This window comes from Emydura macquarii, unplaced genomic scaffold, assembly GCF_026122565.2.
Source record: "Emydura macquarii macquarii isolate MOO-44397 ecotype Brisbane River unplaced genomic scaffold, CSIRO-AGI_Emac_v2 contig_75, whole genome shotgun sequence".
Classification (NCBI taxonomy): Eukaryota; Metazoa; Chordata; order Testudines; family Chelidae; genus Emydura; species Emydura macquarii.
In genome coordinates this window covers 10301579-10327752 of record NW_027130212.1, presented here as the reverse complement: position 1 = coordinate 10327752, position 26174 = coordinate 10301579, and the positions used below count along the sequence as shown (strand labels likewise).

The 26174-nt window shown below is 40.9% G+C and overlaps 1 protein-coding gene across 4 annotated transcripts in view; it reads left to right on the top strand.

The window, feature by feature from the left end:
• Positions 1-26174, top strand: part of GBE1 (1,4-alpha-glucan branching enzyme 1) — a 255905-nt gene that overhangs the window by 60447 nt on the left and 169284 nt on the right. For all 4 annotated transcript variants that reach the window (XM_067543356.1, XM_067543363.1, XM_067543370.1 and 1 more), the window contains one exon: positions 24339-24454. In XM_067543356.1, coding sequence (XP_067399457.1) covers positions 24339-24454 — 116 coding nt within the window. The remainder of the gene's footprint in view (positions 1-24338; positions 24455-26174) is intronic.

The following is a 26174-nucleotide window of genomic DNA, read 5'->3' as shown; positions in this document are numbered from 1 at the left end:
GATCAGATCCCCGTCCGGAACTGCTCAGAAACTGTGTTTCCTCCCTGAACCATACCAGGTTGGGTGAGAAGTTGCCCATGGATCTGGCAGGACTGTCACCCACGCTTCTCAGAGTAGAGAGTAAGAAGAAGTGGAAGTGAGATCCAACGGTACCGCCAACTACCTCAGTACCCACACCGATGCTCTCACTGTCTCCGCTGACACCGCCTGGGCCCTCGAGATTGTCCCAAATGACGCCTTACACTCCCATGTGCCTGGAACTGCTGCTGTTGATGGAGGAGCTGCTCCTCCCCTACCCACTGTCTCCGCTCCTCCACTCACCACCATCCTCTCTGTTCTGGCAGACATCCTATTGCTGCTGCCAGCAGGGTGAGATGTCCCATTGCTACATTGAAGCTCTCTGATACTGTTGGCGCCACCTTTCCTGGAACTGTCCTCGGAGTCTCAGAGCCTCTTGGAGCCAGAGCCCCCATTTTCCCTGCCCCATCTTGGAGTTCAGACGCATGCCACAAACTGCCAACCCTTTCCCCTGCTTAGGATATCGCTATGGAAGCCTGGTATCATTACCAGGGGGCCCACCAATGCCCAGAGACCCTTCCTTTTGGTCCTGTTGGTCACCCTAGGAGCTGTATTGAGGCCACGAGGCACTGTTAGTGGCCTATTATCAGTCAACCCCTGTTCACCCTGCAGCGCTCTCTATATCCATCATTCACAAGTGCCATTCCAGTACCCTCTGTTTATGAGGAAGAGGAAGAATATGTGGAACCTGCACTGCTGGCCCCAGCTGTTGCCTCTTCATCACCACACGAGGTGCTTACTCCTGCTTAACTCTTCCCCCTGGATGATCTCTGCCAGTACCAAGAACTGCTCCATCAGGTGGCAGCAGATCTAGAGATCCCATTGGAGGAAGTCCAGGACATGCAGCATCAGCTCCTGGACATCCTCCAATCCCAGGGACCCTCTTGGTTGGCTCTTCCCATAAATGTGGCCACTTTACAACTGTCACAGATGGTGTGGCATGCTTTTATCTCCTGTGCCTCCACACCCAAGAGGGCAGAGAGGAGGTACTTCATCTTACTAAAAAAGCAGACTTTCCGTTTACCCATCCACCTCCCAACTTTCTGGTGGTCCATACAGCAGCAGAGCAGGCCTATTAGCACCCAAAGCACTCCATTCTCCCCGGACAGAGCAGTGAAGATGATGGACATGCTATGCAGGAAAGTCTATTCCTCAGAGGGGCTTCAATTTCGTATAGCCAATTGTCAAGCTCTGCTGGCAAAATATGAGAGTCTCTGAACTGTGAAAATCTGAGTTCAAAGACCAACTGTCATTAGATAGATAGCAGCAGTTCCAAGTGCTTGATGAGGGGAGACTAGTGCACAAGGTGGGACTTCGGGCAACTCTGGATGCAGCTGACACTGTCTCGTTCTCTGGTAACCAGGGTCATGCTCTGCAGGGTCTCCTGCAGTTGTCCGGTTTCCCCAAGAAAATCCAAACCACCATTTAGGACTTTGCCTGCGACACACAAAAACTGTTCAAGAAAGCTGAGTCCCTCCATTCTCTGACTCTTGAGTCTCTTCAGGTCCTTTGGCCATGCTTCCTACCCGGCATATAGTCTTTCGGGGCTGTCTTGTCCTATTTGTCCAAAATTGGGGCAGGATCACCACACAGTTGGGTACTGAATTTCATCCAACATGAAAACTCGATAGAATTCCTCATGTTTCTACCTCATCACCCATCTGGATTTACTGCAGGGACCCATCCCACCAATCCTCCAACAAGAAGCTGATGCTCTTCTCCTCAAGGACACTGTAAAGCCTATCCCAGTTCACTACTCACCATAATTCGTCATTCTGAAGAAGGGCAGGGGTGACACCACATTCTGGACCTTTGGATGCTCAACATTTCTATCAGGCATACCAAAATCCATATGTTGTCCCCTGCATTGATTATCCCATCCCCCTCCCAGGGAGCTTGGTTCCCAGCTGTCAACATGAAGGACTTCCACATCATCATTCACCCAGCTCATCAGAAATTTCTCCAATTCAGGGTGGGACACCACCATTACCAATTCCAAGTCCTCCCCTTCGGCATAGTGATGGCGCCATGAGTCTTCACAAAAGTTTTTGCTGTCATAGCAGGACTATGTACCTCTTCAGCTACTAGTATTCTCCTAACTGGATGCCTGGTTCCTCAGCCCAATAAGGCCTTATTTCAGCTGTCCTAGCTCTTCACGCCCTCCTCACCTCTCTTGATATTTGCATCAGTGAGAAGTCTGTGTTTGTACACACCCAGATGGTCAACTTGATTGGAACCAGCTAGACTCCATCACAGCACAAGCCTTCCTTCTTCCTGGCAGAACACTTCGCCACACTGAATTGCATAATTGCAGGCCTATTTGCAACCCCCTTACCACCGTCTGCCGCTGTCTCTCCTTCCTTGGACATATGGCAGCCTGTACTTAAGTGACACTGCATGCTCGCCTCCACCTGCATTTCCTACAGATGAGGCTCCTTTCAACTAAGGCCACACAGAGACTGTTTGGACAGTAGGCTCCTGCTCCCCCAGATCATTCTGGTCTCCTTTACATGGTGGATCGACCCTTCCATCTTCTATCCCACAAACCACCATCACCCAGGATGCCTCCCTTGCAGGTTGGGGAGCCCATTTGGACTGACACACCCCAGGCATCTTGTCTCCATGAGAAGCTGGGATGCATTTCAACATCCTGGAATTGAGGGCAGTCCATTTGGCGTGCCAAACATTCCTCTCTCTCCTCTGGTCCCGTCACATTCAACTGTTCTTTGACAATATTGCAGCGGTAGTTGATATCAACAATCAAGGCAGCGCCAAGTCTTCCTCCCTCTGTTCCTCATCCATCCCCATTTGGAACTGGTTCATCAAACATCAAGTCACCCTCCAGGCCATGTACTTCCTGTGTGCCAAAAACTCTGACAGGCACACTCAGCAGGACTCTGCATGAACCACGAGAGGAAATTGCCCAATGCTACACTATGATACCGCTCCCACAAGTGGGACGCCCCATCCTGGTGACATCTTTGTGACCCACGAGAACCACAAACTGCCCCTTAATTGCTCCATAGAAGCCATAGGGGAGGACTCTCAGTATGACGCCCTTCTCCTCCTCTGGATGGGTGATCTATACTACGCCTTTTTCTCCCATTCCCCTCCTCCCACAAGTCCTAGGCAAAATTCACCAGGACTCAGTTACAGTAATACTCGTAGCCTTGTTCTGGCCCCATCAGCATTGGTTCATGATCCGCGTGTAACTCTCTGCTTGCACACCACTCCACTTCCGCACACTCCTGGACCTTCTAATGAAAAATTGGGTCTGGCTCTGACATACCAATCCAGGTCCTCTTCATTTAACATCTTGGTTTTTGGATTGGGTTTAAGGATAGACAAGGCATGGTCCTCCCCGGCTGAGACATATTCTTACATAAAGCAGGAGGGTAATCATGAGAGCCTGCTACTGAGCGAAGTGGAAGCACTTCATCTCATGTGCCCACTGACATCAACACCCACTGAGGATGATATCCTTACCTATTGTCCTGAACTATCTTTTTTCAAACTCAAAATGTCTGGCCTGTCCCTCAGCTCCATACGCTTTCTCCCCCCGGTGGGTGGCGCCTCAGTGTTCACATACCCTAGCACCATCTGCTTCCTGAAAGGGTTACTCAGTACCTTCCCACCAGTCCTCAAGCCCACACCCTTATGAAGCTCCTCTTCCAGTTCCTGGCAACATGTTCTTTCTCCCATTTCTCCACAGAAGTGATCTTCTTAGTGGCTATCACCTCATGTAGACAGGTCAGCAAACTGGCAGCCACGTGGACCTCCAACTTACATTATCTTTCACAAGGATAAAGTTTCCTTCTGATTGTACCCAAAATTCATACCTAAAGTAGTGTTGCAATTCCACCAAAATAAGTGCATCCACCTCCCTTGTCTTCTATCCCAAACCCCACACCTCCCACATGGACTGAGCACTACATTCCCTTGAAGTCTGCCATGCACTGGCATTCTGCCTCCAGTAAATGCATGCCTTTCAGGCATCCCTGATTTTTTTTTTCTACCCATTGCAAGGACCAAGTCCTCTCCTTGCAACAAAACACCAAATGGGTCTCCAAATGTTACACGCGCACCAATGTACCTCCACCTCTATCTATCTATGGAGTCATAGCACACTCAACGCAAGCATGCACAGCCGTACTGGCCTGCCATGCGGCCATCTCATGGCATGACATCTGTCATGCAGCAATGTAGTGCTCCATACACCTTTTCGTGTCCCATGATGCCATCACCTCAGCTGTGAGTGCTGACACAGCCATAGGCTGCACCGTGCTATGGGCTATATTTCCTCACAGCCACCTCCAAACTGATCACTGCTTGTTACCCACGTTTGGAATTCACACAAGGACCTCACTCAGAGAAAACAAGGTTACTTACCTGTAACTGGAGGTTCTTTGAAACACGTGGTTCCTATTTGGATTCCAATACCCATTCTCCATCTCCTCTGCTGTGGACTAGACTAATTAGTGGTCAGAGGGATACTGGAGGGGCGTTGACCCACACAACTTATTATAACCTCAGCTGTGAATGTGTGGGTAACGCGTGTGCAGGTCAACAGACACTGCTAGGAAAACCTTCCTGCTCCGGTACATGGTGTGCACATACATCCAAATAGGGACCATGGAACTCAAAGAACATCCAGTTACAGGTAAAGAACCTCTTCTGCGGTTTAGTGCTTAAAGGTATTCCATGTAAAGTTGAAAGGAGAAGACTACTGTAATACTACATTCAGTTATGCTACCTGTAACACTGGGCTAGAAAGGGTCAAGCCTTAACAAGCTGGAATGACAAACTCAACCTTTAGGAGCAGATACAAATGACGATTAGGGCCATTCCTTGTAAATAGCTAACAGCCATGTCATATAGGCTAGAGCTTTGAAATACAAATGTGTATTGTTAAATCTCTATTTGTCTGTGCTTACATACATCTTGATAGATTAATTGTCTTTCCTGCCTATTACTATTCTTCTGTTGAGTCAGAGATCAAAATGGAATAGTAACATTTAGATGAATCTTGGGTGTAATAATAGCATTGTCTGTATTTGTCTTTGAGGTTTAAGTAAACTGTATATTAACTGTTTAATGGTTAATTACTGATGTGTGCCTAGGAAGTAGAAGATGCTATTTCAATGCTATGAGTTATTGCCTGTTATGCGCACCTAAAGATTAGCTGCTGTGATGTCTGCTTTCAAGTGGGTATCATAAGCCTGCTAAAAGATGCCTCGGACTCAATCCTGCTTAGGACTGCTTAAACCTTTGATGGGGAGGTTTGAGTCACAAGTCTAAGATCCCAGCACCAAGTTCGGATTTACCCTTGTAATTCTCTTGGGAGAATTTGAACAGATTCTGAGCATGAATTATTTGTACTATAACCTGTGAAACTGAAAGAACTTTTGCAACTCAGCTACCATCTATACTATGATATTGACCTACGTGCTTTTATTTTCATCTGACTGTATAATGATCTTTTAACTAATATTCTTTTTTAATAAATATTAGTTATGTTAATTAGTATTGACTATAAGCGTTTATTTGGTAAGATCTGAAATATTCATTGACCTGGTGTGTGATGTTCTACCAATCCCAAAGGAGTGGACACTTTGTTTATATTAAAAAAAAAAAAAAAATACAATGGGCAAAGATTTTCAGTAATCTCCGTCATATTTGACTTGGCTATCTGGGTATAAGCCAGAGGGCTGGATGGTTTAAGGAAACTGTTTTGACTTCTGGATAACCAGTATGGTGATTAGAGTCTGTTTGTTGCTGGCATTGTGAAGCTAATTTTTAAATATAGTCATCAGTATTTGGGGGTTTTCCTGCTCCATTTTGTTCAGTTTACCCTAAATTGAGCAATCTCAGAGTGCGTCCTCTAGAGACCAGTGTCACACTCCCATTTGATCAGAATAACCCAACTAACAGGAAAAAAAAATCTAGCTTTCATTCAAATATTGCTTGTATTTCTACAAGACTAGATGGCTATGAAACAGGACAGTACAGTATTTGGATTTTAATACGGCAATCAAATGTGTCAGCTTCCATGTTGCTAGAATAATGCTAGTACTGAATGATAAATTATAAATATGGCTTACCTGCTGATAGATGTAGCTGATGCCAGCTACCAAAACTGTTTCCAAGACTTTTGAGCAAGGAAAACTTTGAAATTAAAAAAAAAATAGTTCTAAAAAAAAAAATCATAGGTGTGACGGAGTTGTATACCTAGCTTCATAAAAATGGTGAGTTTTACTGAAGTCTCCGAGGATACATCTGCACAAGAGACTATACACCTGTCCATGCATGTGGTTGTGCCATAAGCCCCCTATAGTCCATATCTAAGCCCTAGAAGCAGTGTCCGAAGGCACATAGAGAGTAAGTAAGCTAGACTGCTGGAACCGTGTGGGTAACTACATGTCTCCTCTGTGGCAGAATCCCACACTCACGTGCAGGGTGGATGAGGATATGCGGTATGTACCAGGTGTCAAGTTTCAGTAAGTCTCCACCCCCATTCCCAGAATGCACTGAAGCCTTTTTGGACCCTTACCAATCTGTAAATGTGCCTGTGTACCTCATCCCCCTCCACTTTACTTAGCAGGAGTGAGTTGCACTTACAACATCAGAACACCTTTCTGTTGCTCCTTTATCAATACAGGTGAATGTGGCTCCCTCTTCGAGAGCCACCAGGATTAGTAGGTACAGCTAGCCAAAGACTCGAAGTAACAGCACAATTTTGAAGTACATCAGAAGCAGGAAGCCTGCTAAACAACCAGTGGGGCCACTGGATCTGAGGGAAATTTCCAAACCTGAGCCATTCTCTTTAGGAGAAAAATCTGAGGATCTGTCCAAGATTGAGGTGTCATTAGAGGATGTTTTGAAACAAATTGATAAATTAAACAGTAATAAGTCACCAGGAGCAGATGGTATTCATCCAAGAGTTCTGAAGGAACTCAAATGTGAAATTGCAGAACTACTAATTGGTGTGTGTAACCGATCATTAAAATCATCTTCTGTGCTGAATGCCTGGAGGATAGCTAGTGTGACACCAATTTTTTAAAAAGGCTCTAGAGGCGATCCTGCCAATTACAGGCTGGTAAGCCAAACTTCAGTACCAGGGAAATTGGTTGAAACTATAGTAAAGAACAGGATTATCAGACACATAATGAACATGATTTGTTGGGAAAGAATCAACATGGTTTTTGACAAGGCATGAATTTCCCTTTAAAATCTACTAGAAATCTTTTGGGGGTGTCAGCAAGCAAGTGGACAAGCATGATCCCAGTGGATATAGTATGCTTAGATTTTCAGAAAACCTTTGACAAGGTCCCTCACAAAAGGTTCTTAAGGAAAGTCAGCGGTCCTGGGATAAGAGGGAAGGACCTTTCCTGGATCAGTAACTAGTTAAAAGATAGGAAACAAAAGTTAGGAGGAAATGGTCTGTTTTCAGAATGAAGGGAGGTAAATGGTGGTGGTGTCCAAAAGCGTATGTACTGTGACCAGTAATATTCAATATATTCATAAATGATCTGGAAAAAGGGGTAAAAGGTAAGGTGGCAAAATTTGCAAATGATACATAACTACTCAAGACAGTCAAAGCAGACAGCAAAGAGTTACAAAGGGATCTCACAAAACTAGGTAACAGGGCAACAAAATGGGAGATGAAATTCAATGCTGATAAATGCAAAGTAATACATATTGGAAAACATAATCCCAACTATACATATAAAATGATGCGGTCTAAATTAGCTATTACCACTTAAGAAAGAGATTTTGGAGTCATTATGGATAGTTCTTTGAAAACATCCACTCAAAGTGCAGCAGCAGTCAAAAAACTTAACAATGTTGGGAATCATTAAGAAAAGAGAGAAGACAGAAAATAATATATAATAAAGACAGCCTGTTTATAAATCTCTGAAACACCCACATCTTGAATACTGTGTGAAGATCTGGTTGCTCCATGTGAAAAAAGATGTATTGGAATTGGAAAAGGTAGAGAAAAGGGCAACAAAAAGAAACTGTTCCATACGCCTAATACTTTATGAGGAGAGATTAATAAGACCTGGGACTTTTCAGCTTTGAAAAGAGATGACTAAGGGGGGACATGATAGAGGTAATAAATCATAACTGGTGTGGAGAAAGTAAATAAGGAAGTGGTATTTACCTCTTTTCATAAAACAAGGACTAGGGGTCACCCAGTGAAATTAATAGGCAGCAGATTTAAAAGGAACAAAAAAGTGTTTCCTCACATAATGCACAGTCTGCTTGTGAAACTCTTTGCCAGAGGATGTTGCGAAGGCCAAAACTTTTTCAGGGTTCAAAAAAGAGCAACAGTTCATGGAGGATAGGTCCATCAATGGCTATTAGTCAGGACAGGCAGGGATGCAAAACCATGTTCTGAAGTGTCCCTAACCTCTGTTTTGCCAGAAGCCGGTAATAGGTAACAGAATGGATCACTTGATGATTATCTGTTCTGTTCATTCCCTCTGAAACATATGATATTGGCCACAGTCAGAAAACAGGCTGCTGGGCTAGATGGACCATTGGTCTGACTTATGACTGTTCTTATGTAGTGCTCTATAACAGGTACTAAGTTCAGTTAGCATCACTGACATTGAACAGTCAAAAACAGAGAGGCTGAATACGATCCCCTTCTCCCTCTGGTCCCTGCTCCCAAGCAAGTGTTGATAAGGTTAAGAGAGATTGAGTGCTTCTGACAAGAGGTTTGTAAAAATGTATGAACAGTGAAGACAAAAAAACATTTTCACAGTTACCACATTACAACTCAGCTGCCACAGCCCAAACCAAATCCCAAAGTGATAACCCAATGAAGATACCCTGTTATTACTGTTGGGAGTGTCAGAGGAGCTAATGACTGTCAGAGGAAATCCTCATAAAAATATGTAGACTCACAAATATGTACTAACGTTCCCTCCTGCATTTCTTGCAGGATGTGAAGGTGCCCTTCTGTACAAGCAGAAATCATCTTCTTCCTTCCTGTTATTCCAAGATGTATGACATCTCTGATTCCCCTTGCCTGCTGGCAACTAGGACCAATGTGTATGTAGGTGGGATCTAGCTTCCAGGACAGAGTTTATAAACTGGATTTGTCCAGTCAGGATGGAAGCACTTGCCTTTACTCTCACAAATGTTATTGAGTGCTCAGCAGGTGGTGATTATGTGAATGGTGTTGGCACTATTGGCATCCAAATGGGTGTGTAGGCAGCACCAACACACTTTCATTCTTCCAAACATGCACTCCATGGCCATTCTGCAGTTACTGAACTTGTAATTTAATTCCCTTTTACCCGAGTAATTGATATTGGATTATGGTTTTATGAGCCAAGTCAGGATCAGGTATGTGGGGTTCCCAAGAATAACTGTTGGCATAAACACATCATAGAGAACAATATCTTCTTTGCATGCTTGCTCATGTAGATTCCAAATAGGTGGGTGCGTCCCACCTGCACAGTTGCTGGAAGGTTTTTCCCTCCTGGTATTTATAGGGTTGGCTCTAGAGCCTCCTGGAGTTGCGCCTGCATGGCACCTGATATAGGGCCCTGCCAACCCCCCATTTCCTCAGTTCCTTCTTGCAGCCTGTGATGGTTGCTGGAACATCAGTCTACTCTTTCTCTGCAAGTGTCCCCTTCTTCGATGGTCATCCACATTGATCTGTAAATAGTTAATTCTAGTTATTTGTAGCAGTTATTTAGCTAGTTAGGACTCTCCCCCCCCCCCCCCCCCCCCGGTCTCATTCCCCCGGGTTTAAACCATGAACGGCTTGGAAGAAGTCCATGCCCAGGAGCGATCCCTCACAGCACCTGTCTCCAGTGCCTCAGAGATCCCATCAGAGGCATCGCTGCAAAAGCTGTGGAGACATCCGCCCGAGGACAAAAGGAGAAGAGCTTGAGGCAAAAGTTTATCCTTATAAAAGTGGCCCTCTGTCTCTATCTGGGCCTGTCAGATTTGGTAGCTAGGACATTGGCCTCGATATGGAGTGCACTGGCATCCATAAGAGGCATGATGTCAAGGAAGGACTCGACTACTAGAGACCCTTGGCACTGCCATGGATCACCAGCACTGAGGGACATCTCGAAGGCACAACACCGCTCACATTCCCCTGCTCCACAAAAGAAGCAAAAGATGATGGATGGGATGCTTGCCGATGCCCGAATCAGGAGGGTATAAGAGCTTGACCACAGTGTGACTCTTGTCGGGCCACTCGGGCTGCTCTTGCAGCTGCGGCATCATCAACTCCTGCCCCGGGAAAGGGTCTTTTGAAGCTGGTGCCTCTGGACTCCCCACCTAAGGAGTTCCATGAGGACGATCTGCAGCTCCCCTCCACACTGGAGACTTCTGAGACAGCCAGGGAGCTCATTGAGAACACGGCATTGTTGCCCCTGGCAAGGGAGAATACTTTGGATGCAGGGTCATCAGTGCCAAGAAAGCACCTGGTGCAATCGAAAGAGAAACAATCCCTGATGCCCAATTACCATTCAGCAGTAATCCCCAGCACTGACGGGAACTGCACCACCATGGACCTTGAGCAGTGAGCGGAGTGCTGCACCTCCAGATAGAGCCGGCACCAAGAGGGGAGAAGATACCAGAGGATGGAGGCAGCTCACCTCTTCCCAATGCATGGCCACCACAGTGGCAGAATCAGGCTCAGTGGCCCTTTTGGACCCCTTGGACATTCCACCAAGTCCGGGGTCCCCAATCGGGTCATTCTTTCTCCTCTGCCTCTGGGAGCATATACTAGCCCCCCTGATCAGAGGACATACCAGCACCAAACATCAAAGCCAGCACCGATTACGACACTGCTTCCGGCACCAAGCACGATGTTGACTCTGGCACTGACACCTGGTACCATGGGACCCCCTTAGAGCAAGGGGTCAAGAAACTGCCCTATTAGGAAGTTGTCTTCGTCTACCACCAGGGTGGTTGCAAGCTCCTCCCCGGCACCGATTGCAGAGGACAGTGGAGCCCACCAGGAAGGATGGGCACAGAACCTTGGGCTCCAGTTGAAGGAGGTCTCTGATAATGCAGACCCAATGGTGGACATTTTAGCCCCGGCAGGACCAGCCAGGATAGCCTTGCCTTTGATAAAAACTAGATGCGACATAATGATGTCACTGTGGCTGACCGGCCTCCCTGCCCCCAACTGAAAAGAGGGTGGAGAGAAAGTACTTCATCTCCTCTAAGGACCATGAGTATCCCTACACCCATCTTCCTCCAGGGTCACTGGTAGTCAAGGCAGCCGATGAGTGTGAGACAAGGGTAGCAAAGGCCCAAGCCCAAGATAAAAGACAAAAAAAAGCTGGACCTCTTTGGCAGGAAAGTGTACTTCAACTCCACGTAGCAAACCAAGAAGTGGTGTTGAGTAGGTACACTTTTAATTCCTGGGGTTCTGTGCTGAAGTTTGTGGAGTCCATTCCATCAGACTTCAAGGTGGAGTTCACAAGCCTGGTTGAAGTGGGTAACGCAGTGTGGCAAATCCAGCTATTATTTCTGGAATTTTTCTGATGGCAGCTATCTGTGGGTAAATCACAGTGGTTTGATTGCCTCACAAACCTGTATAACAACAACCCCCAACAGTGGACTTTCCAACCCCAAAGTAGATTGCAACAGACCTGTAGCTGTCATCTGTAGCCAGCTTCCATAGAGCAATTGCAATCCATTTCTGAACTGGTATGACTTCCCTGAGTCAAGCGTTCTGGCACTGCAGGTTTGGTGCAAGCTCCTTACACAGTTTCATGGTGGTCAGTTTCACATATTCCAGGTTTCTAAAATGGCTTGATTCCGCCACACTGTTGCTTCTGCACCAAAAACGATGGTTGACTCGTGCATACTGTGGCAATGCCGACATTCGTTATATCTATACCATGTGAGCTTCATTAATTGTTATGGACCTTCAAGGTCAGCTTTCTTTGTGTCAGAATGTTGTGCCCAAATTCCACCTAGCATCTCGCTGATTGCCAACTCCACTGTGTAACCCTTTGTCTCTCAATAAGGAGCAGGAGTAGAGTGAGATCATTCCATCATTTTGTGTCTTCTGTCCATTTTTGCAAGGAATAACAGTGAAGGGTGACGTGGTCAGGAGCTTCCCTTGGCAAATGTGTGAAGGCGGGGACAGTATCAGCAATACACCAAGTGTTTTATAGAGTGTCTCCCTGTGATGTACAGAATCCTGGGCTACTGTCCCTGAAATGGTAGTGCTAATATTGCATAATAGCAGTCTAGACACAAGCATATACATGTACACAGCGTTACACCAATGTCTGGCACGGCCTTTGTGGATGCTTTGCGCTTCTGTGGGGAGCATGCATGAGCATGTACATGATCCAGTAGTCGAGTATGCATACAAGTGTAGACATAGCCTTAGGTAAGTTATTTTTTGTTTGTTTGTTTTTTTAGAAGAGAAGGAGAGTGGAAGAAAATTATTACTTTAAATATACCCCAAAGTATGTTGCAAGCATTGAGTTAAATGTTTTTGAAAAGTTACTGTTAATGTCAATTTTTGTGTGTGTGGGAGGAGTGATAATTTAAGAAGTGAAATATTTTAAAGGAAGAAAAATGCTCCTGCATAATGAAATAGTATGACAGCTTAAAAATTGTAGTAGTTTTTCCAAAAATTCTAATTTACTTTAACGTATTTCATGTATCACTTTTTATCAAATGAAGCTGAGATTTAGAACTAATATCTTAGAATAGCTGTATCTAGATTTTAATGAAATGCAGCAGTAAGGAGTCCAAAGTGAATTTCCTTGTAGTTTTTTAAATGAAAAAGTGCATCATTTGTCCTATATTCCTTCTTCATCATCAGACATAGTAAAGTATTCATTCCCAAGAGAAAGAGAATGCAGTCAGGAAGCCTAGAGGAATGGAAGATTGTCATTCAATGCAGTCATATTTTAGTAATATTCTTGTGCGAAATTGCGAGGCAAAACCTTAAGATTTAGAATTAAGTTGCTGTAGCTATATTTAATTAAAATTGGATAGCTTTAACTTTTCTTTAAGTTTCAAACAGGTTAAATTTCAAACTAAAGTTATGGTTATGCGGTATTTTACTTGAATTCAGGAGTTGATTTTAATATGAATTCTTCATAAAATCTTTGTTCCATAAAAATAACTTTAACTGAACCACTAGAAAAAGAGATTTTATACAAAAAAGATTTCAAAGAAATATGGAATTTAAGTGACCATATCTTTCACTTTGAAACTGAAAAACACATTGCAGGTTAATGTTTTCGACTAATTAGGGAGAGTGGACTGTCTTTCAATTTGTCTTGCAGAATATTAAACTGAAATGTTATCCTGAAATGGATTCTTCTGTGGTAATGTTTGATTTAGGGACCTTATATTCTATTACTCTTCATGAGGCATAGTTACTTTAACAAAGTGAGGATCTTCTTCCTGGTCTGTGGCTTTCTAGATATGTTCCATTTTTGCTGTCCTTAGTTATTTTACTCCTCCACTCTCCCCCTGGGACCATCCAGCCAGTAATTTACTCAGCTATATAACAGTTATAGCTTAGCTGGATCTACATTTGCTAATAATAATCCAAATAAGATAGCAAAAATAAACATTTTTGTATAAGGAGGTGGGTAACTTTAAGTTACAGTATGTAACTGTATCTACAACACTACTGCAAAATGAATTATTCACTACCTTGTCAGGACAAAGGTTAGTCTTGAGGAATTCCATGAGAAAGTAACACTTCTGTTTTCTTCGATGTCCTTTGTTAGTCATCTTCCATCCTTTAGAACATAGTGCTATTCCTTTTAACCCACGCCCACCTGTTTTTGCTTGAATAACTTTTTAGCAGAATTAAAAAAAATTTTACTGGTAATCCTTCAGACTAAAACAAGTCAGTTTGTGATTCATCATCTGATCATATAGAGTTGTATGTCTTCAAAGAACTATCCAATTATTTCCTAACTAATCCTGGATGGATAGGTAGGTAAGTAAATATTTAATATTTCTTTCACAGAGGTGGAAAAGGGAGGTTGCAAATTGTCCAAGTTTGCATATAAACCCATTTCACAATTTTTAACTCGTTCATCTTTTAGCTCACAGACCAAGATTTATTGCCCTACCCCATAGTGTTGCTCTGGCAAATCAGTAACTTATCTGTATTTCCATTGATAAAATGGGCCAATTACAGTAATGCAATAATTGCAATTACATAGCTTAAAAGTATTGGACAAAGATGGATATGCTTGAATAGCTCAGTTTTACTGATGACATTACTAAACCAACAGGTTGGAAGTATAAATTTTCTAAGAAGCACTATGATCTAGTTGATGACTGAAACACTGGTGTTTCACAAAGGGCTGGGTTCTGTTATAGTACCTAATCTATAACATGGGGGTAATGGTCCTTTCTCAGTTTGTGGAAGGATGATGGGAGGATTCACAAAACCTATTTTGAAGGTCAGAGAAATGAGGCCAGTAAATGAAAGAGATAGGAACAAAGCAGAGGACTGCCTGGCTCTCAATCCTGTGTAAATTCTCTTAAGCCAAGAAGTCAACTCATTGGCACCCTGAAAAGATCCCTTAAACGTGTTCGTAATTCTTTCCACCATTTAGAAAAGATTCTTGACTTGTTGGCAGTAATTCATGGGTGATATGTAGTTTAGCACATACAAAGAAGTGGTATGTAGCTGTGTGCTTTAAGAACTTACTGAAGGGAGTGGGGGGGGGGGGGTGGAACCTATTGCTCACATTTAGCAAGTAATTTTTCAAATGTGGATAGCTGTCAAAACAAAATCAGTTTCTCCAGGAATACGGCTAGCTACTGTTCTGTATTAAGCAGTATTTCCTTTCCAGACGTTGAGCCACTGCTATTTTGGCTCTAAAGCTATCCACTTGAACTTTTTGTTATTTAAAAAAAAGTATGTAGTTTCTTCTTCTAGCCAAAGAATGGCAGAGTAGTTTTTGATCCAATTACTTTATTTAAAAAAAAAAAAAAATTATGCAGCCTGGAGAATTTCAATCTAAAAGCTGAGAGGTATGAGATTCTGAATGAAAGGTCCTTAACTGACAAAATGTGCTAAATATGTACATGCTTAATTTTTTTCATATAGCTCTGCACAGTTGTGTACATCTAACTCCCTCACTGCTATATTGAAATCTTATGGGGCTGTTATGTTGTGCCCCATGTAGTTTTTAAACAATAAAGAACTTTTGTGATATCATGTTAAGTTATTTTGCCCCAAGACATTATCTCCTTCTGAAAATGCTAAAATGAAGCAATAGTAATATGTATTTTCTTATTAAATAAATGTAATAAAACAAACCACCCTTTATATAAGCTTCCCATTATTAATTTTCTTTTATTCCCTCAATTTTTTGAGATCTAGATATTAGACCTGTTGGTATTCTCTAATGGTGTCTCATGGTTCATCTGAAAAGACACTTAAAATATTAAATGTACATCCAGAAACATTAAGATTTGTCAATTAGTGGTTTTAGCAGCTTAGTAAATCAAGTATATGAGGCTATTAGTTAGCTGAAATTCTGATATGAGAGGCAGTATTGACATTATAGCTTCCTTTAAAAGCTATGTGATAATACTGAATATTTTATTTGCATATTTTATTGCTAAGCAACTAAGTGACTACTGGCAATATATCGCTATTTTTGAATTCACCATTTCAGAATAAATGCCTAGTTCATTACAGTGTAGTATAAATGTAGTTTTTGAGCATAATCTATAGAATTTAAAATGGAGGAAGTAGAGTATTTTGAATTTGCATCTTATTTAGTTGGCTTTATGCTGGTAAGTATGTATGCTAATCCAATGGCCAAACAGCTTGCTTTTCCACTGTAATAGTCAATGTTGCATTCCAACTTAATTCTAATGCTTTATTTAGTCATTCATGTCTTTAGCAAATGATGTGTGGCAAAGATTTCCATTTTGGGATTTTCATTTTGTTGATTTCTACCTTAAGATAATTTTTTTTTTTTAAAGGAAGATTTTCCCCAAATTTGTTTTCATAACTTAAACAGATGAAGCTAGCAATTTAAAACTTGTCTTATGTTTGGGATCTAGTTGAGAACTAAAGTATAAATCAATTGGAATCAAAACTCAGAATTAAGTGCTTAAAATCAATGTCCTGAATTTTGTATATGTTCAGTATAGGTCATCTGTTTGAGTTTTGTTTACAGTAGTTGACCCATTTCAGGATATGTTTCAGGTATTAAAAGTATTCAAATGATTTTCTTCAACTTGGCTTAAACTTTTACGTCAGTGAAATCTAGGAATATGGAATGTTATGGTATTACGTTAGTTTCTACAGAATAAAGCTTTACTCTTTTTCATAAGAAACTGGCTAGACTTAAGGTGTATGAACAAAAATGATGCAATAGTCTTGCATCTGCAGATAGCTGGAAGTAATAGTAGGAAGTGAGAACTACAACTATTCCCCTCAATGAGGTGTCAGCGCTGAAACATCATGAAATTTATATTAGTGTTACATCTTTTATTATTTGAAAGTTTATCAGGCACCTTCAAATAATCTGCCTCTTCAGAGCCATTGGAAATTACAGAATACAGAGGGAAGGAAAACAACCCAGCTTGTTACTTTATCCACCCAAGGGAGCCACTACTGGACTGTATTATATTTTCTAGTGTAGTTTAATATCCCGTGCTCTTGAATTTCCACTTTCTTTGGTATTAAATCCCATGGACTAACAAATCTCATAAATTGGAATTTTATCTTGATTTCCTCCCCCACTGTAGCCTTTCACTTTTCTGTCATATTGTACCTAGCTACTGCACATCAAAAATCTAATGATAAAATATGCTTTACCAACATAAAATTACTCTAATTTTTTTTAATGAAATTAGTGCACAAGAAGTTGAAAGGTGAAATGAAGACTCTTCTCCTCTACCAAATAGTCAGGAATAGGGGATCCACAGAGTCACTATTCCAACCTTTGTACTGAAATAGCAACTACCAACCTTCCATGCTAATTTCTGAGGGTGTTGCCGTTCTCTCGAACTACATAATTGTGAAGTATGTAGTCCCTCTGTCACCATTTCCCTTGTGTGACTGTTAGTAAGGAATAAGTGGTGTGGAGGGCCTCTTGGTGGGATCTGCTGTATCTGGGTGATGTTGTTCTATGGGAGCTAAAAGTGAAGGAATGCTATGGGTAGTCACCACTGAAGACAGGATGAGGGCTAGATAAATAAGAATTATAATGTCAGATAAGAATAATGCTACGACTAGTCCGGTATCCTGTCTCAGTTATCCAGTACCAGATATTTCAGAACAAAGTGTGGGGGGGAACCCCAAACTCACAGGCACATGAATGTGGCTATGAGAGAAACTTCTCAAGTCCAGGCAATAAATGTTTAGTTTGTTCTGAAGTAGAAAGGTTTATTTTCATTATCATCTTTAACCTATTTGAATACATACTTTTTTAAAAGTACAATTTGACAAGAGCAGAGAAACTGTATTTTAAGGGAATTAGATTTGAGATTTTGAGGTTTTCAGGGTTAACTTGTGAAGTACCCTGGTATCATGGAGTTATTTCATAGGCATAACATTGCATTCATATCGTTCTTACATTAAATAATTAAATTTCTGGTTCTTGGCAATACTCAAAGTGTACTTCTATTTTCTTCATGTGAAGAAATGATCATGCTTATCTCTTTGATATGAAATTCCATGTCAAGTTTTAGAATGCAATTTGAAGCCAATGGCAAGCCATTGAAGACACTGGTAGAAACAAGAAACTACTTTATTACTTAAGCTGAAAATGTTGTGTATGAATTGCTTTTTAAATGACAAATCATCCTTTAAATGAGTATTTTAATGAGAGCTATTAATGGCTTGAACAAGCTTTCTGTTAATATGTTTAGTACAAGATTAAAACTCCATAAGTGTGACTCGGACTTCTTGGGCATGGTAAAGGGTACTGCTCAGGCTGTGGGGGAGAAGTCAAATCATGTCTCCCTTACAGAAATGGTAACGGCGTAATGTCAGAATTGATGCTTCCTTTGTTGTACTCCAGTTGCTAATATGTGAGTGGTTGAAAGTAAAGTGCTTGGACAGCCTGTTAATATTTAGTACTGTGGTACCTTTTGGGACATCTGATATCCAAGATGCCTTCTGTGTGGATATGGAACATGCTTGAGGCTTGGTTTTTTTGTTTTGTTTTGTTAAGCCTCTTTTCCTTTGTGTAGCTGCAACTAATTGCAGGCACAAATCCTACTGTATAGATATGCAAGTACCTGGTTTTTGAGCACATTCAGGTGTTCAAACATTTAATAGGTAGGATGGACATCAGCAATGTGTTAATATAGGTTCATAAATGGATAAGTGGGGTATGTGGCTGCTTAGCACATCTGAAAAATAAGACTACTTTTCTTCAGAGCCTAGCTATGGATTTAGGAACTTTACTTTTGGGCACCCAGTTTGAAAACATGGTCCCATGTGCTCTTGGCTTGCTGGATCTGGGCAGATTTTAAGCATGATCTCTCTGGCTCTAGGCCTGTAGATACAGGTGTAACCCCATATCTGAGACTTGTATTGGGAGTGGTAATCCCAGGGTCCAATAGCCTATGCCATGAAACTAGTGCTGCTGCGTGGTCAGAGTCCCAGTGAAGTGTGGACCATTTAGGGTTTGCTGTCTCTCTCTTCAGGGACTATGTAACAGTGTAGGCAAGTAACACACAGACTCTGCAATAGGATTGCTAAATTCACCTTTTACTCCCAATGAAAACATGATACTGACAGATCCATAGAAAAGTAATAAACATCTGCATGCAAATACCACTCAGTGTCCTCACCACTGAGAGCCCTTCGGATTTTCGTCAGTCCTTTTAGGGTCCTGAGGCTCCCCTCTTCTCACTTCCAGCTGTTCAGTCTTGCCTTATTGTTGGTGACAGAGGGAATAACAGTAGATTTGTTTTTTATAATGTCTTCTCATATGTGACCCTCTTGATCAACCTCAAAGCCCCCTCTGGTGATCAAGGTCCCTGCTCAGATGAGCTGTGGTTTGGTTATCTCCCACCTGAAGTCCAGATTGGAAAAGCTGATTTCTTGCAAGTTTGGCCCCACACTTTAGCATACCCAGAACTAAGGCCAGGGCAAAGTTATTCGAGGATAATGACCTTTAATTGCCCTACACTGTTTGTCCTCTGTCAATACGTTTTTGAATTTCATCCAAAATGAAGGCAAAAAGACAACACGGAAGACACAGGATAGCCTCACAAAACAAAATGGAATTTGTAGTTTGATATAGATATAGACATTTTACAAAATCATCCCAACATATCACCATCCCACAGTTTCTGAAGTAACTGCACCTCTGACTCTTTCGTAGTCTCCATGAGGGTACCGTATTTGGGTCTCAGGCCTCTAGCAATCAACTTTTTCCAGGCATGGGACCTGCAATCTCTTTTCAGCCCTGGGATTTAGGCTGCATTTCACCGTGATCACTGTAGCAAGGCTGAGTTCAGTTCAGCACCTGTCATCTTGCTCTCCTATGGGGGCTACAATAGGGTTAACCAAAGAGCAAAAGCATTACAGAGAAAAATTATATTTTCCAGACTTACTGTACTTCTTTTATCTTGCATACCCCAAAGTTTCACCTCACTTAAAAACTACTTGTTTACAAAATCAGACATAAAATACAAAACTGTCACAGCACACTGTTGCTGAAAACTTGCTTACTTTCTCATTTTTACCGTATTTTTCAAAATGAATGTGAGACTCCAAAATGCTTATTCTGTGGTGATGCAGGTGAATGCCACACACTGTTGTATTTCCATGTAAACTAGTTTTCTTTTTTAAATGGTTATACTACATTACAGCAAAGAGAGATAAGGGTGTCTGTGTAGGTGTCTCCAAACCATCCAGTGCAGTGAAAGGAAGTATAGTTGTGGACAGCTGGACTTGTTCAATATCCCATGTACCTGTCCTTAAGCTTTGGAACACATGCCATAGCTAGAAGCTAGAAACTATTCTGACACTTTTATAAGGGCACAGTTTTAATCATAAGACAGCAGTACAATTACTCGGGTTTAGAAATAAACTTAGATATCAGAATATACTTGCTATTGCTGCAGTTGTCTTTTAAAGAAGAAATTAAAGCTTATTTAAAGAGAGATCCTACTCTTTCCCATATTAATGGTTATGATGAATGCTGAAATAATGGGGTTACTGCAATTCATTCCATCACTTGTGTTTGCAATGGATGTTTCTTTTGAGAAGTGCTATTTTTATATATTCTTGGACAGAGACTAGTAAACAATATTGCATAAAATAAAGTGAACACTGAAAACATGAGTATGCATTAGACTCAGAGCCTTACTTACTTACAGAACTTACCAAAGAGAGCTCCATTCAAGCATTTTTAAGTCATAGTGGAATTTAAAGTGGGATATTCTGTGACTATGTTGGTTATGGAGTCCTTTTGATCACTGCACTAAATGAATAAATTAATTTATGATTTCTACTTCTGTTTCAAGTATCTTCCTTACAGTCACAGCACCTGGCCCAAGAGAACTCCATTTAGTTTCTTTGAAGGAAATAAAACTGATAAAATTCAAGTTTCTTAAACTGCTGAATCATGGTAGCATTCTTTATCTTGTGTGTCGCATAAGTCTGAATGCAGTAGAACCCAAAACTATCATAAATTCAGGAAACTGCAATAGATGAACTTGACTTATACTCAGGCCCACATAATCTATATTCCCCCCAGTGATGGGGTGTACCAGCCCTGCACTGGTTCAGCAGGAGTTAATCCCACTCTATGGGCTGAGGCTATGCCCCCTGGCTCTGTTGATCATGCTGCAGCTAAAACCTGGAGATAAAAGTTTAGTCAGGGCTGACTGCCAAAGGAGATGGAGGTGCACTGCTCCTGACAAAGGATAGTTGACACTCCTGGCTGTCCTCCACGTCCTCACAGTGATGACTAATGACCCCCAGGTACCCAACACCATAGAGGGAGGAGAAGCCACGGGACCCCCGTGATGACTATCTGCGGAGGAAAGGGTAGGACATAACCCAGGGAACTTAATAGGGAGCCAGTCTATAGACATCTGCCAAATGATAAAGATGAGAACCTGGAGCATTGCACTTAGAGCAAGTACAGCAGTCTAACATGCTTCTACAAGCCCCTTCACTCTGTACTCCCACCACTTTAATGGAAATGTTTCTTTGAGGGGGAAACTGGAAATATCAGTGTGATCTCCTAAAAGGAATTGGACTATGTGATTAAGTTGTTGGGCTTATCCTGATGATTTCTCCTATCTTTAGTGCCCCCCAATTCAAAGGGATGCAAAGAACCTTAAACTGTGGGATCTAGTAAAGCTTATTTGACCATGCGTAGATCTGTAGAGGGAATCTGGTTTTATTAGATTTGGTGAACGTGAATTGCTATTGCATTCCTCCACAAGGTTATATGGGATACGTTGCCATCACCTGACTCTTCCTTTGGCCAGATAGCCCTGAATATCAAGTTTGTCTGCAATTAGTTTGCTTTCCCTTTGTATTCTAGAAAGTTTATGAATGCAGCTATCAATGTCAGATCCATTCAGAGAAGTGGAAGTGGTGAAGCAAAGACTTTCTCTGTTTAAACTTAGTTTCTGAAAATCTGAGATCTTAACCTGTGATGTTAGGCTGGACAGGAAGTTTACTTAGGCTGTTTTCTCACTTACATTTTGTCCTGATTTTTCTAAAGAGGAATTTGTTGCCATTAGTTTTCCCCTACAATGCTGTGTGTGAAGCATCTACTGGTCTTTCACCCAGTCAGATTTTCCTTTTCTGTTCAATGCAATCAATCTATTCTGGGTTTTACTTCCTGCAACCCTATTTGTAGCTATGGAAACTTCTGTTGTGCAGTTGTATGTTTACTTTATAAACCCCATATATATATGGGGACATATGCTAGCTACCATAAAAGTCAATATTTACCGTCAGTTCTGTTTAAAAAAAAAAAATGCAGCATCTCCGATGTAGATGTTGACTTCTTAATGGCACCCTCAGAAAAGTGAAAACAGAAATTTGAATTTTAATGACGACGTATTTTATGGTTCCTTACTAGTAAGGGTAGCTTTTATATTTTTATATTTTTTTGGCTCATCCTTGAATTTGTGACTGAATAGCCTGGAAATGTCTTCACTCAGTTGTTTGAAGGATCTTCACCTATCAAGATGTTGCCTCCACTCTGTCAATGAAGCCAGCCTTCATTGCCCACAAATTCAAATTCAAATAAGTCCTTATCCTTATCAGAACTGAGATCTTTAGATGGAAGGTTTTATATAAATGCAATATTACTGTATGGGCATTGGAATTGAGGAGTTGTTGCTTTCCTGCCTTCTGCTCAATCCACCAAACCAGATTGCCTTTGTAGATCTTTCCCTCTGGCAGTGGAACTCTAAGAATCCTCAGAGATCTGTAGTATGTAAGTATGTGCTACCTTAAATAACTAAATCTTCCAAATGTCTCAGATGGTCATATGTGCTTACCCTTGCTGGGGTTCACAAAAAAAATACTTTCATACTTGAGCTCTTTTCTCAGATTCTATTATAAGTTATGAAAATCCTTAATAAGAAATAACCGAGTTCTTAAATCACACCAAGATTTCCAGTTTTCCTTAAGCTTTCCAGAATTTTTATGTAGGTGTGAGTAGGTACAATTTAGACTGTTGGATCATTGTGCTCCCTTAATCTTCCTGTCTGGTGTGTACTATGCCCTACTTTGCTGTGTGAGCTGCCACTCTGCCCACTCACCCCCAAACAAATACCAAAGTGCTATGCCTAGCCCCTCTTGATTACATAGAGGGTGACACCCACATATTCCTTGTCCCAGCCTTGCACCCCAGAAATGTGCATCTTATCATAGAATTATAGAAGTGTAGGACTAGAAGGGACCAGAGAGAGGTCATGTAGTCCAGTCCTCTGCACTCAAGGAAGGACTAAGTAGTATCTAGATCATTATCTAGACATTGCTCAAGAACCGTTTGATCAAAGTAAGCTCATTAATTAGTTCATCATTCCACCGAAGTTTATGAATATGTACCAGCCTCTGTAACTGGAGTAGTTTCCCCAAACTTTAATAAAAAACATATTGGCTTAGATAAAACATTAAAATAAGTTATTGAACTACAGAAATATAGATATTAGGTGATTAAAAGTGGTTTAGGCTCTTGGTTACCAAAAAAAAAAAAGATAAAAACCGCATTTCCTAAACTTGACCAGGCTAAGTCAAATTTGAAGCAATAAGGTTTCTCTTACCCCAAAGCCCACAGCAGTCTCTGCTAATTGAATTTTTTTCCATATAGGACCACTCCCCCCAGTTCAATATCTTCCAAACAATCTTGTTGCCTTCAGTTTCGGTGAGAGAGGAGAGGTGGTGTGATGATGTCACTATTCCTTATTTTATACTCGTCAGGTGCTGGAAAAATCCTTGCTCTGTCATGGGGTTAGACAGTCCCAATTACCTATGTGCTCCGCACTGTCCTTCATTTGAATAGCAAATTCTTGCTTTCACCTTCTATATACGTGAGGCTTGACATGTAATGCTTGTGTTTACAGTTCCTTTGTTATAGCTAGCGTCTGTGGATGTTTCCCAGGCTCACAACATGTTTCAATAACAAACATATAGCAAAATTTCATGACTTCATATACAATGGTGATATATACCTTTTAACGGAACAGTAACGTTCAACAGATTCACTTGTCCAGTGATACCTCAACAAGGCATACTATGTACAAAATATATCATAACCACATACAAGTGATGAATATGATGATACAGCATCTTATTTTGAGGTACAGTGTGTCACAAAGGGCACATGTTAAATTTCAGATAGTTTTTGTTTATAGTTGGCAAAATTTGGGTTGTGATCAAGATCATGCTTTATAGTGGAAATTAGTTTGTCTTGAGTAGTGATTCTCCTTAACAGATTTAATTCTGGTTTTTAATGTGTAGAATAGCCAATGACAGCAGAAAAACAGCTATAATGGTAAAGTTCCCTTGTGTGAATTAACTAAGGCAGGAATATACCTCTTTTTTTCTTAACTATAATGTTGAGTTAATATTGGAATCTGATATCTGTTAATAGATATTACTGTTAACTGAAGCTTATCCAGTGTTATGCACTAGTGTCAAATGTGAAAGAAAACAATTTGTTTTTCAGTACTCACTTTAAGTAGGATAGCTTTCAGAAAATAAAGGTAAAATAAAATACTTTTTGGTACATTTGAATAAAATAAATCTCATCAATACTCTTCTTCTCTTGCAGATGGCTGGAATCCATTTTCTCATCCATATAAGAAAATGGATTATGGGAAATGGGAACTGTTCATCCCACCTGGACAAGATGGATTGTCTCCTGTGTCCCATGGATCAAAATTAAAGGTGCTAGTTCTATAATTAGGCCTAGAATTTTTCTCATCACTTTGAATGTAGAGTTTAGAGTCATCTTGTTTTTTATATTTCTTCTAAAGTAATGCATTTAATTTTATTTAAATTGTTTTAGAAAACTGAAGACAAGCACATGTAATGATGTGCTTACCAGCACAAACTTTTCTGAATGTGTAATAGAATGCTTTTATTTTGTGTTTGGGATTTTTGAAATCCAATAATACCTAGTTGGTTTAGAGTGTGTAGGGATGGACATAGCTGAGAAATGGCTATATAATGTACTATCTGATATTGCAAGTTGAAAATAGAATGGAATATATACTCAGAGCTTATTAGAAAGAAAAATAAGAATGATATACAAGTCATGTAAAAAGACTTTTTGACTTCTATTTGGTACAATTTCCTTAACTGTTGGGGCGCCACTGGAACCTAAATATCTTTCTCATGCTGTTTTGCTTCAGGGAGCTATTTGTGGGGCTGCAGTAATGCTATATCTGATCTTTTCACTTTACTTCTATCATGCAGGAAGTAAAATAGTGTGAGGTCTCGGATCACATTTTATTTTCTGCCTCATAAATGGATCCCTGAGGTATAAGACTTTGGAAGAAACACATACAACCATATTATTAAACACCTGTACTTGAAATACTTTACAATTACTGGAACTTTTGAAATTTATTATATTGTATCCAAGTTTTTTGTTCTATTGGTTTTACAGCAAAGGGTTTTACATACCTCACTGATATCATTTTAGAGGAAGAAAAATAATTTTTCACAAATAAGGTTGTAGATTGATTTTGTTGAGAAAAATATTGGTATATGGAAAATATTTTAGGTAATTATCTTAAGGATTAATAATAGCTACAATATTTTTGATATAATAAGTATACACCAGGCTTTGTAAACACATTTTCCTTTGCTCTTATAAAGGAAACTAAATTAGACAAGACAAAGGAGAGGGATGGGAGAAGAAAAAGGGAAAACAACCACCAAGTAACACTGCATTAGAGAGTGAGTATTATGAAGAATAAAGGAGAACAAATTTACAGCAAGTGATTCAAGCAATGACAAAGCAAAGGGTATAGCAGCGAGAAGGATGATAATGGGATGGAATGTGGAGATATTAAAGAGCAAGCAACAAAACATTGAGGACAGAGATTGGGGGGACAGAGAAAATCAAAGACTATAACAGCAACTTGGGCCTGCAAGATCAGATAGTGGAGTTTTCAATGGAAGTGTAGAAGATAATTGAAGGAAAGTGGTTAGGGAGAACAGTGTTTCAGAGAGCAGCAAGGAATTATAAGGGAGGTCTGATAGTGTTGTCAGACTAGAATATAGAGAGGTAGATCTGGGAATCTGAGGTAAATGTTGTAGTGGAAGCCGTGTAAAGATGGTGCTGTGAGATTGCAAACAAAGAACAGAACACTGAGGCATACCAACAGACAAGGGAGAGGATGAGGTTCCATTAAAGATCTGGGAATGTCACAGAAGTTGTCACAGTTCAGGACAACTGCACTTGTACTACTTCATGGTTCACCAAGGACAGCTGCTTTATGATCCTGGCTCCTTAACCATCACCTCCTGAGCAGAGACCTACATTTTTCTTCCTTCTGACTGGTGGTTTTTCCAGTCTGTAGCATTCCCTGCCTACTCTGTGATATCCCCAGCAAACCAAACTCCCTAAAAGTTCAGCATCTGCGACTTGCTTTCTCTC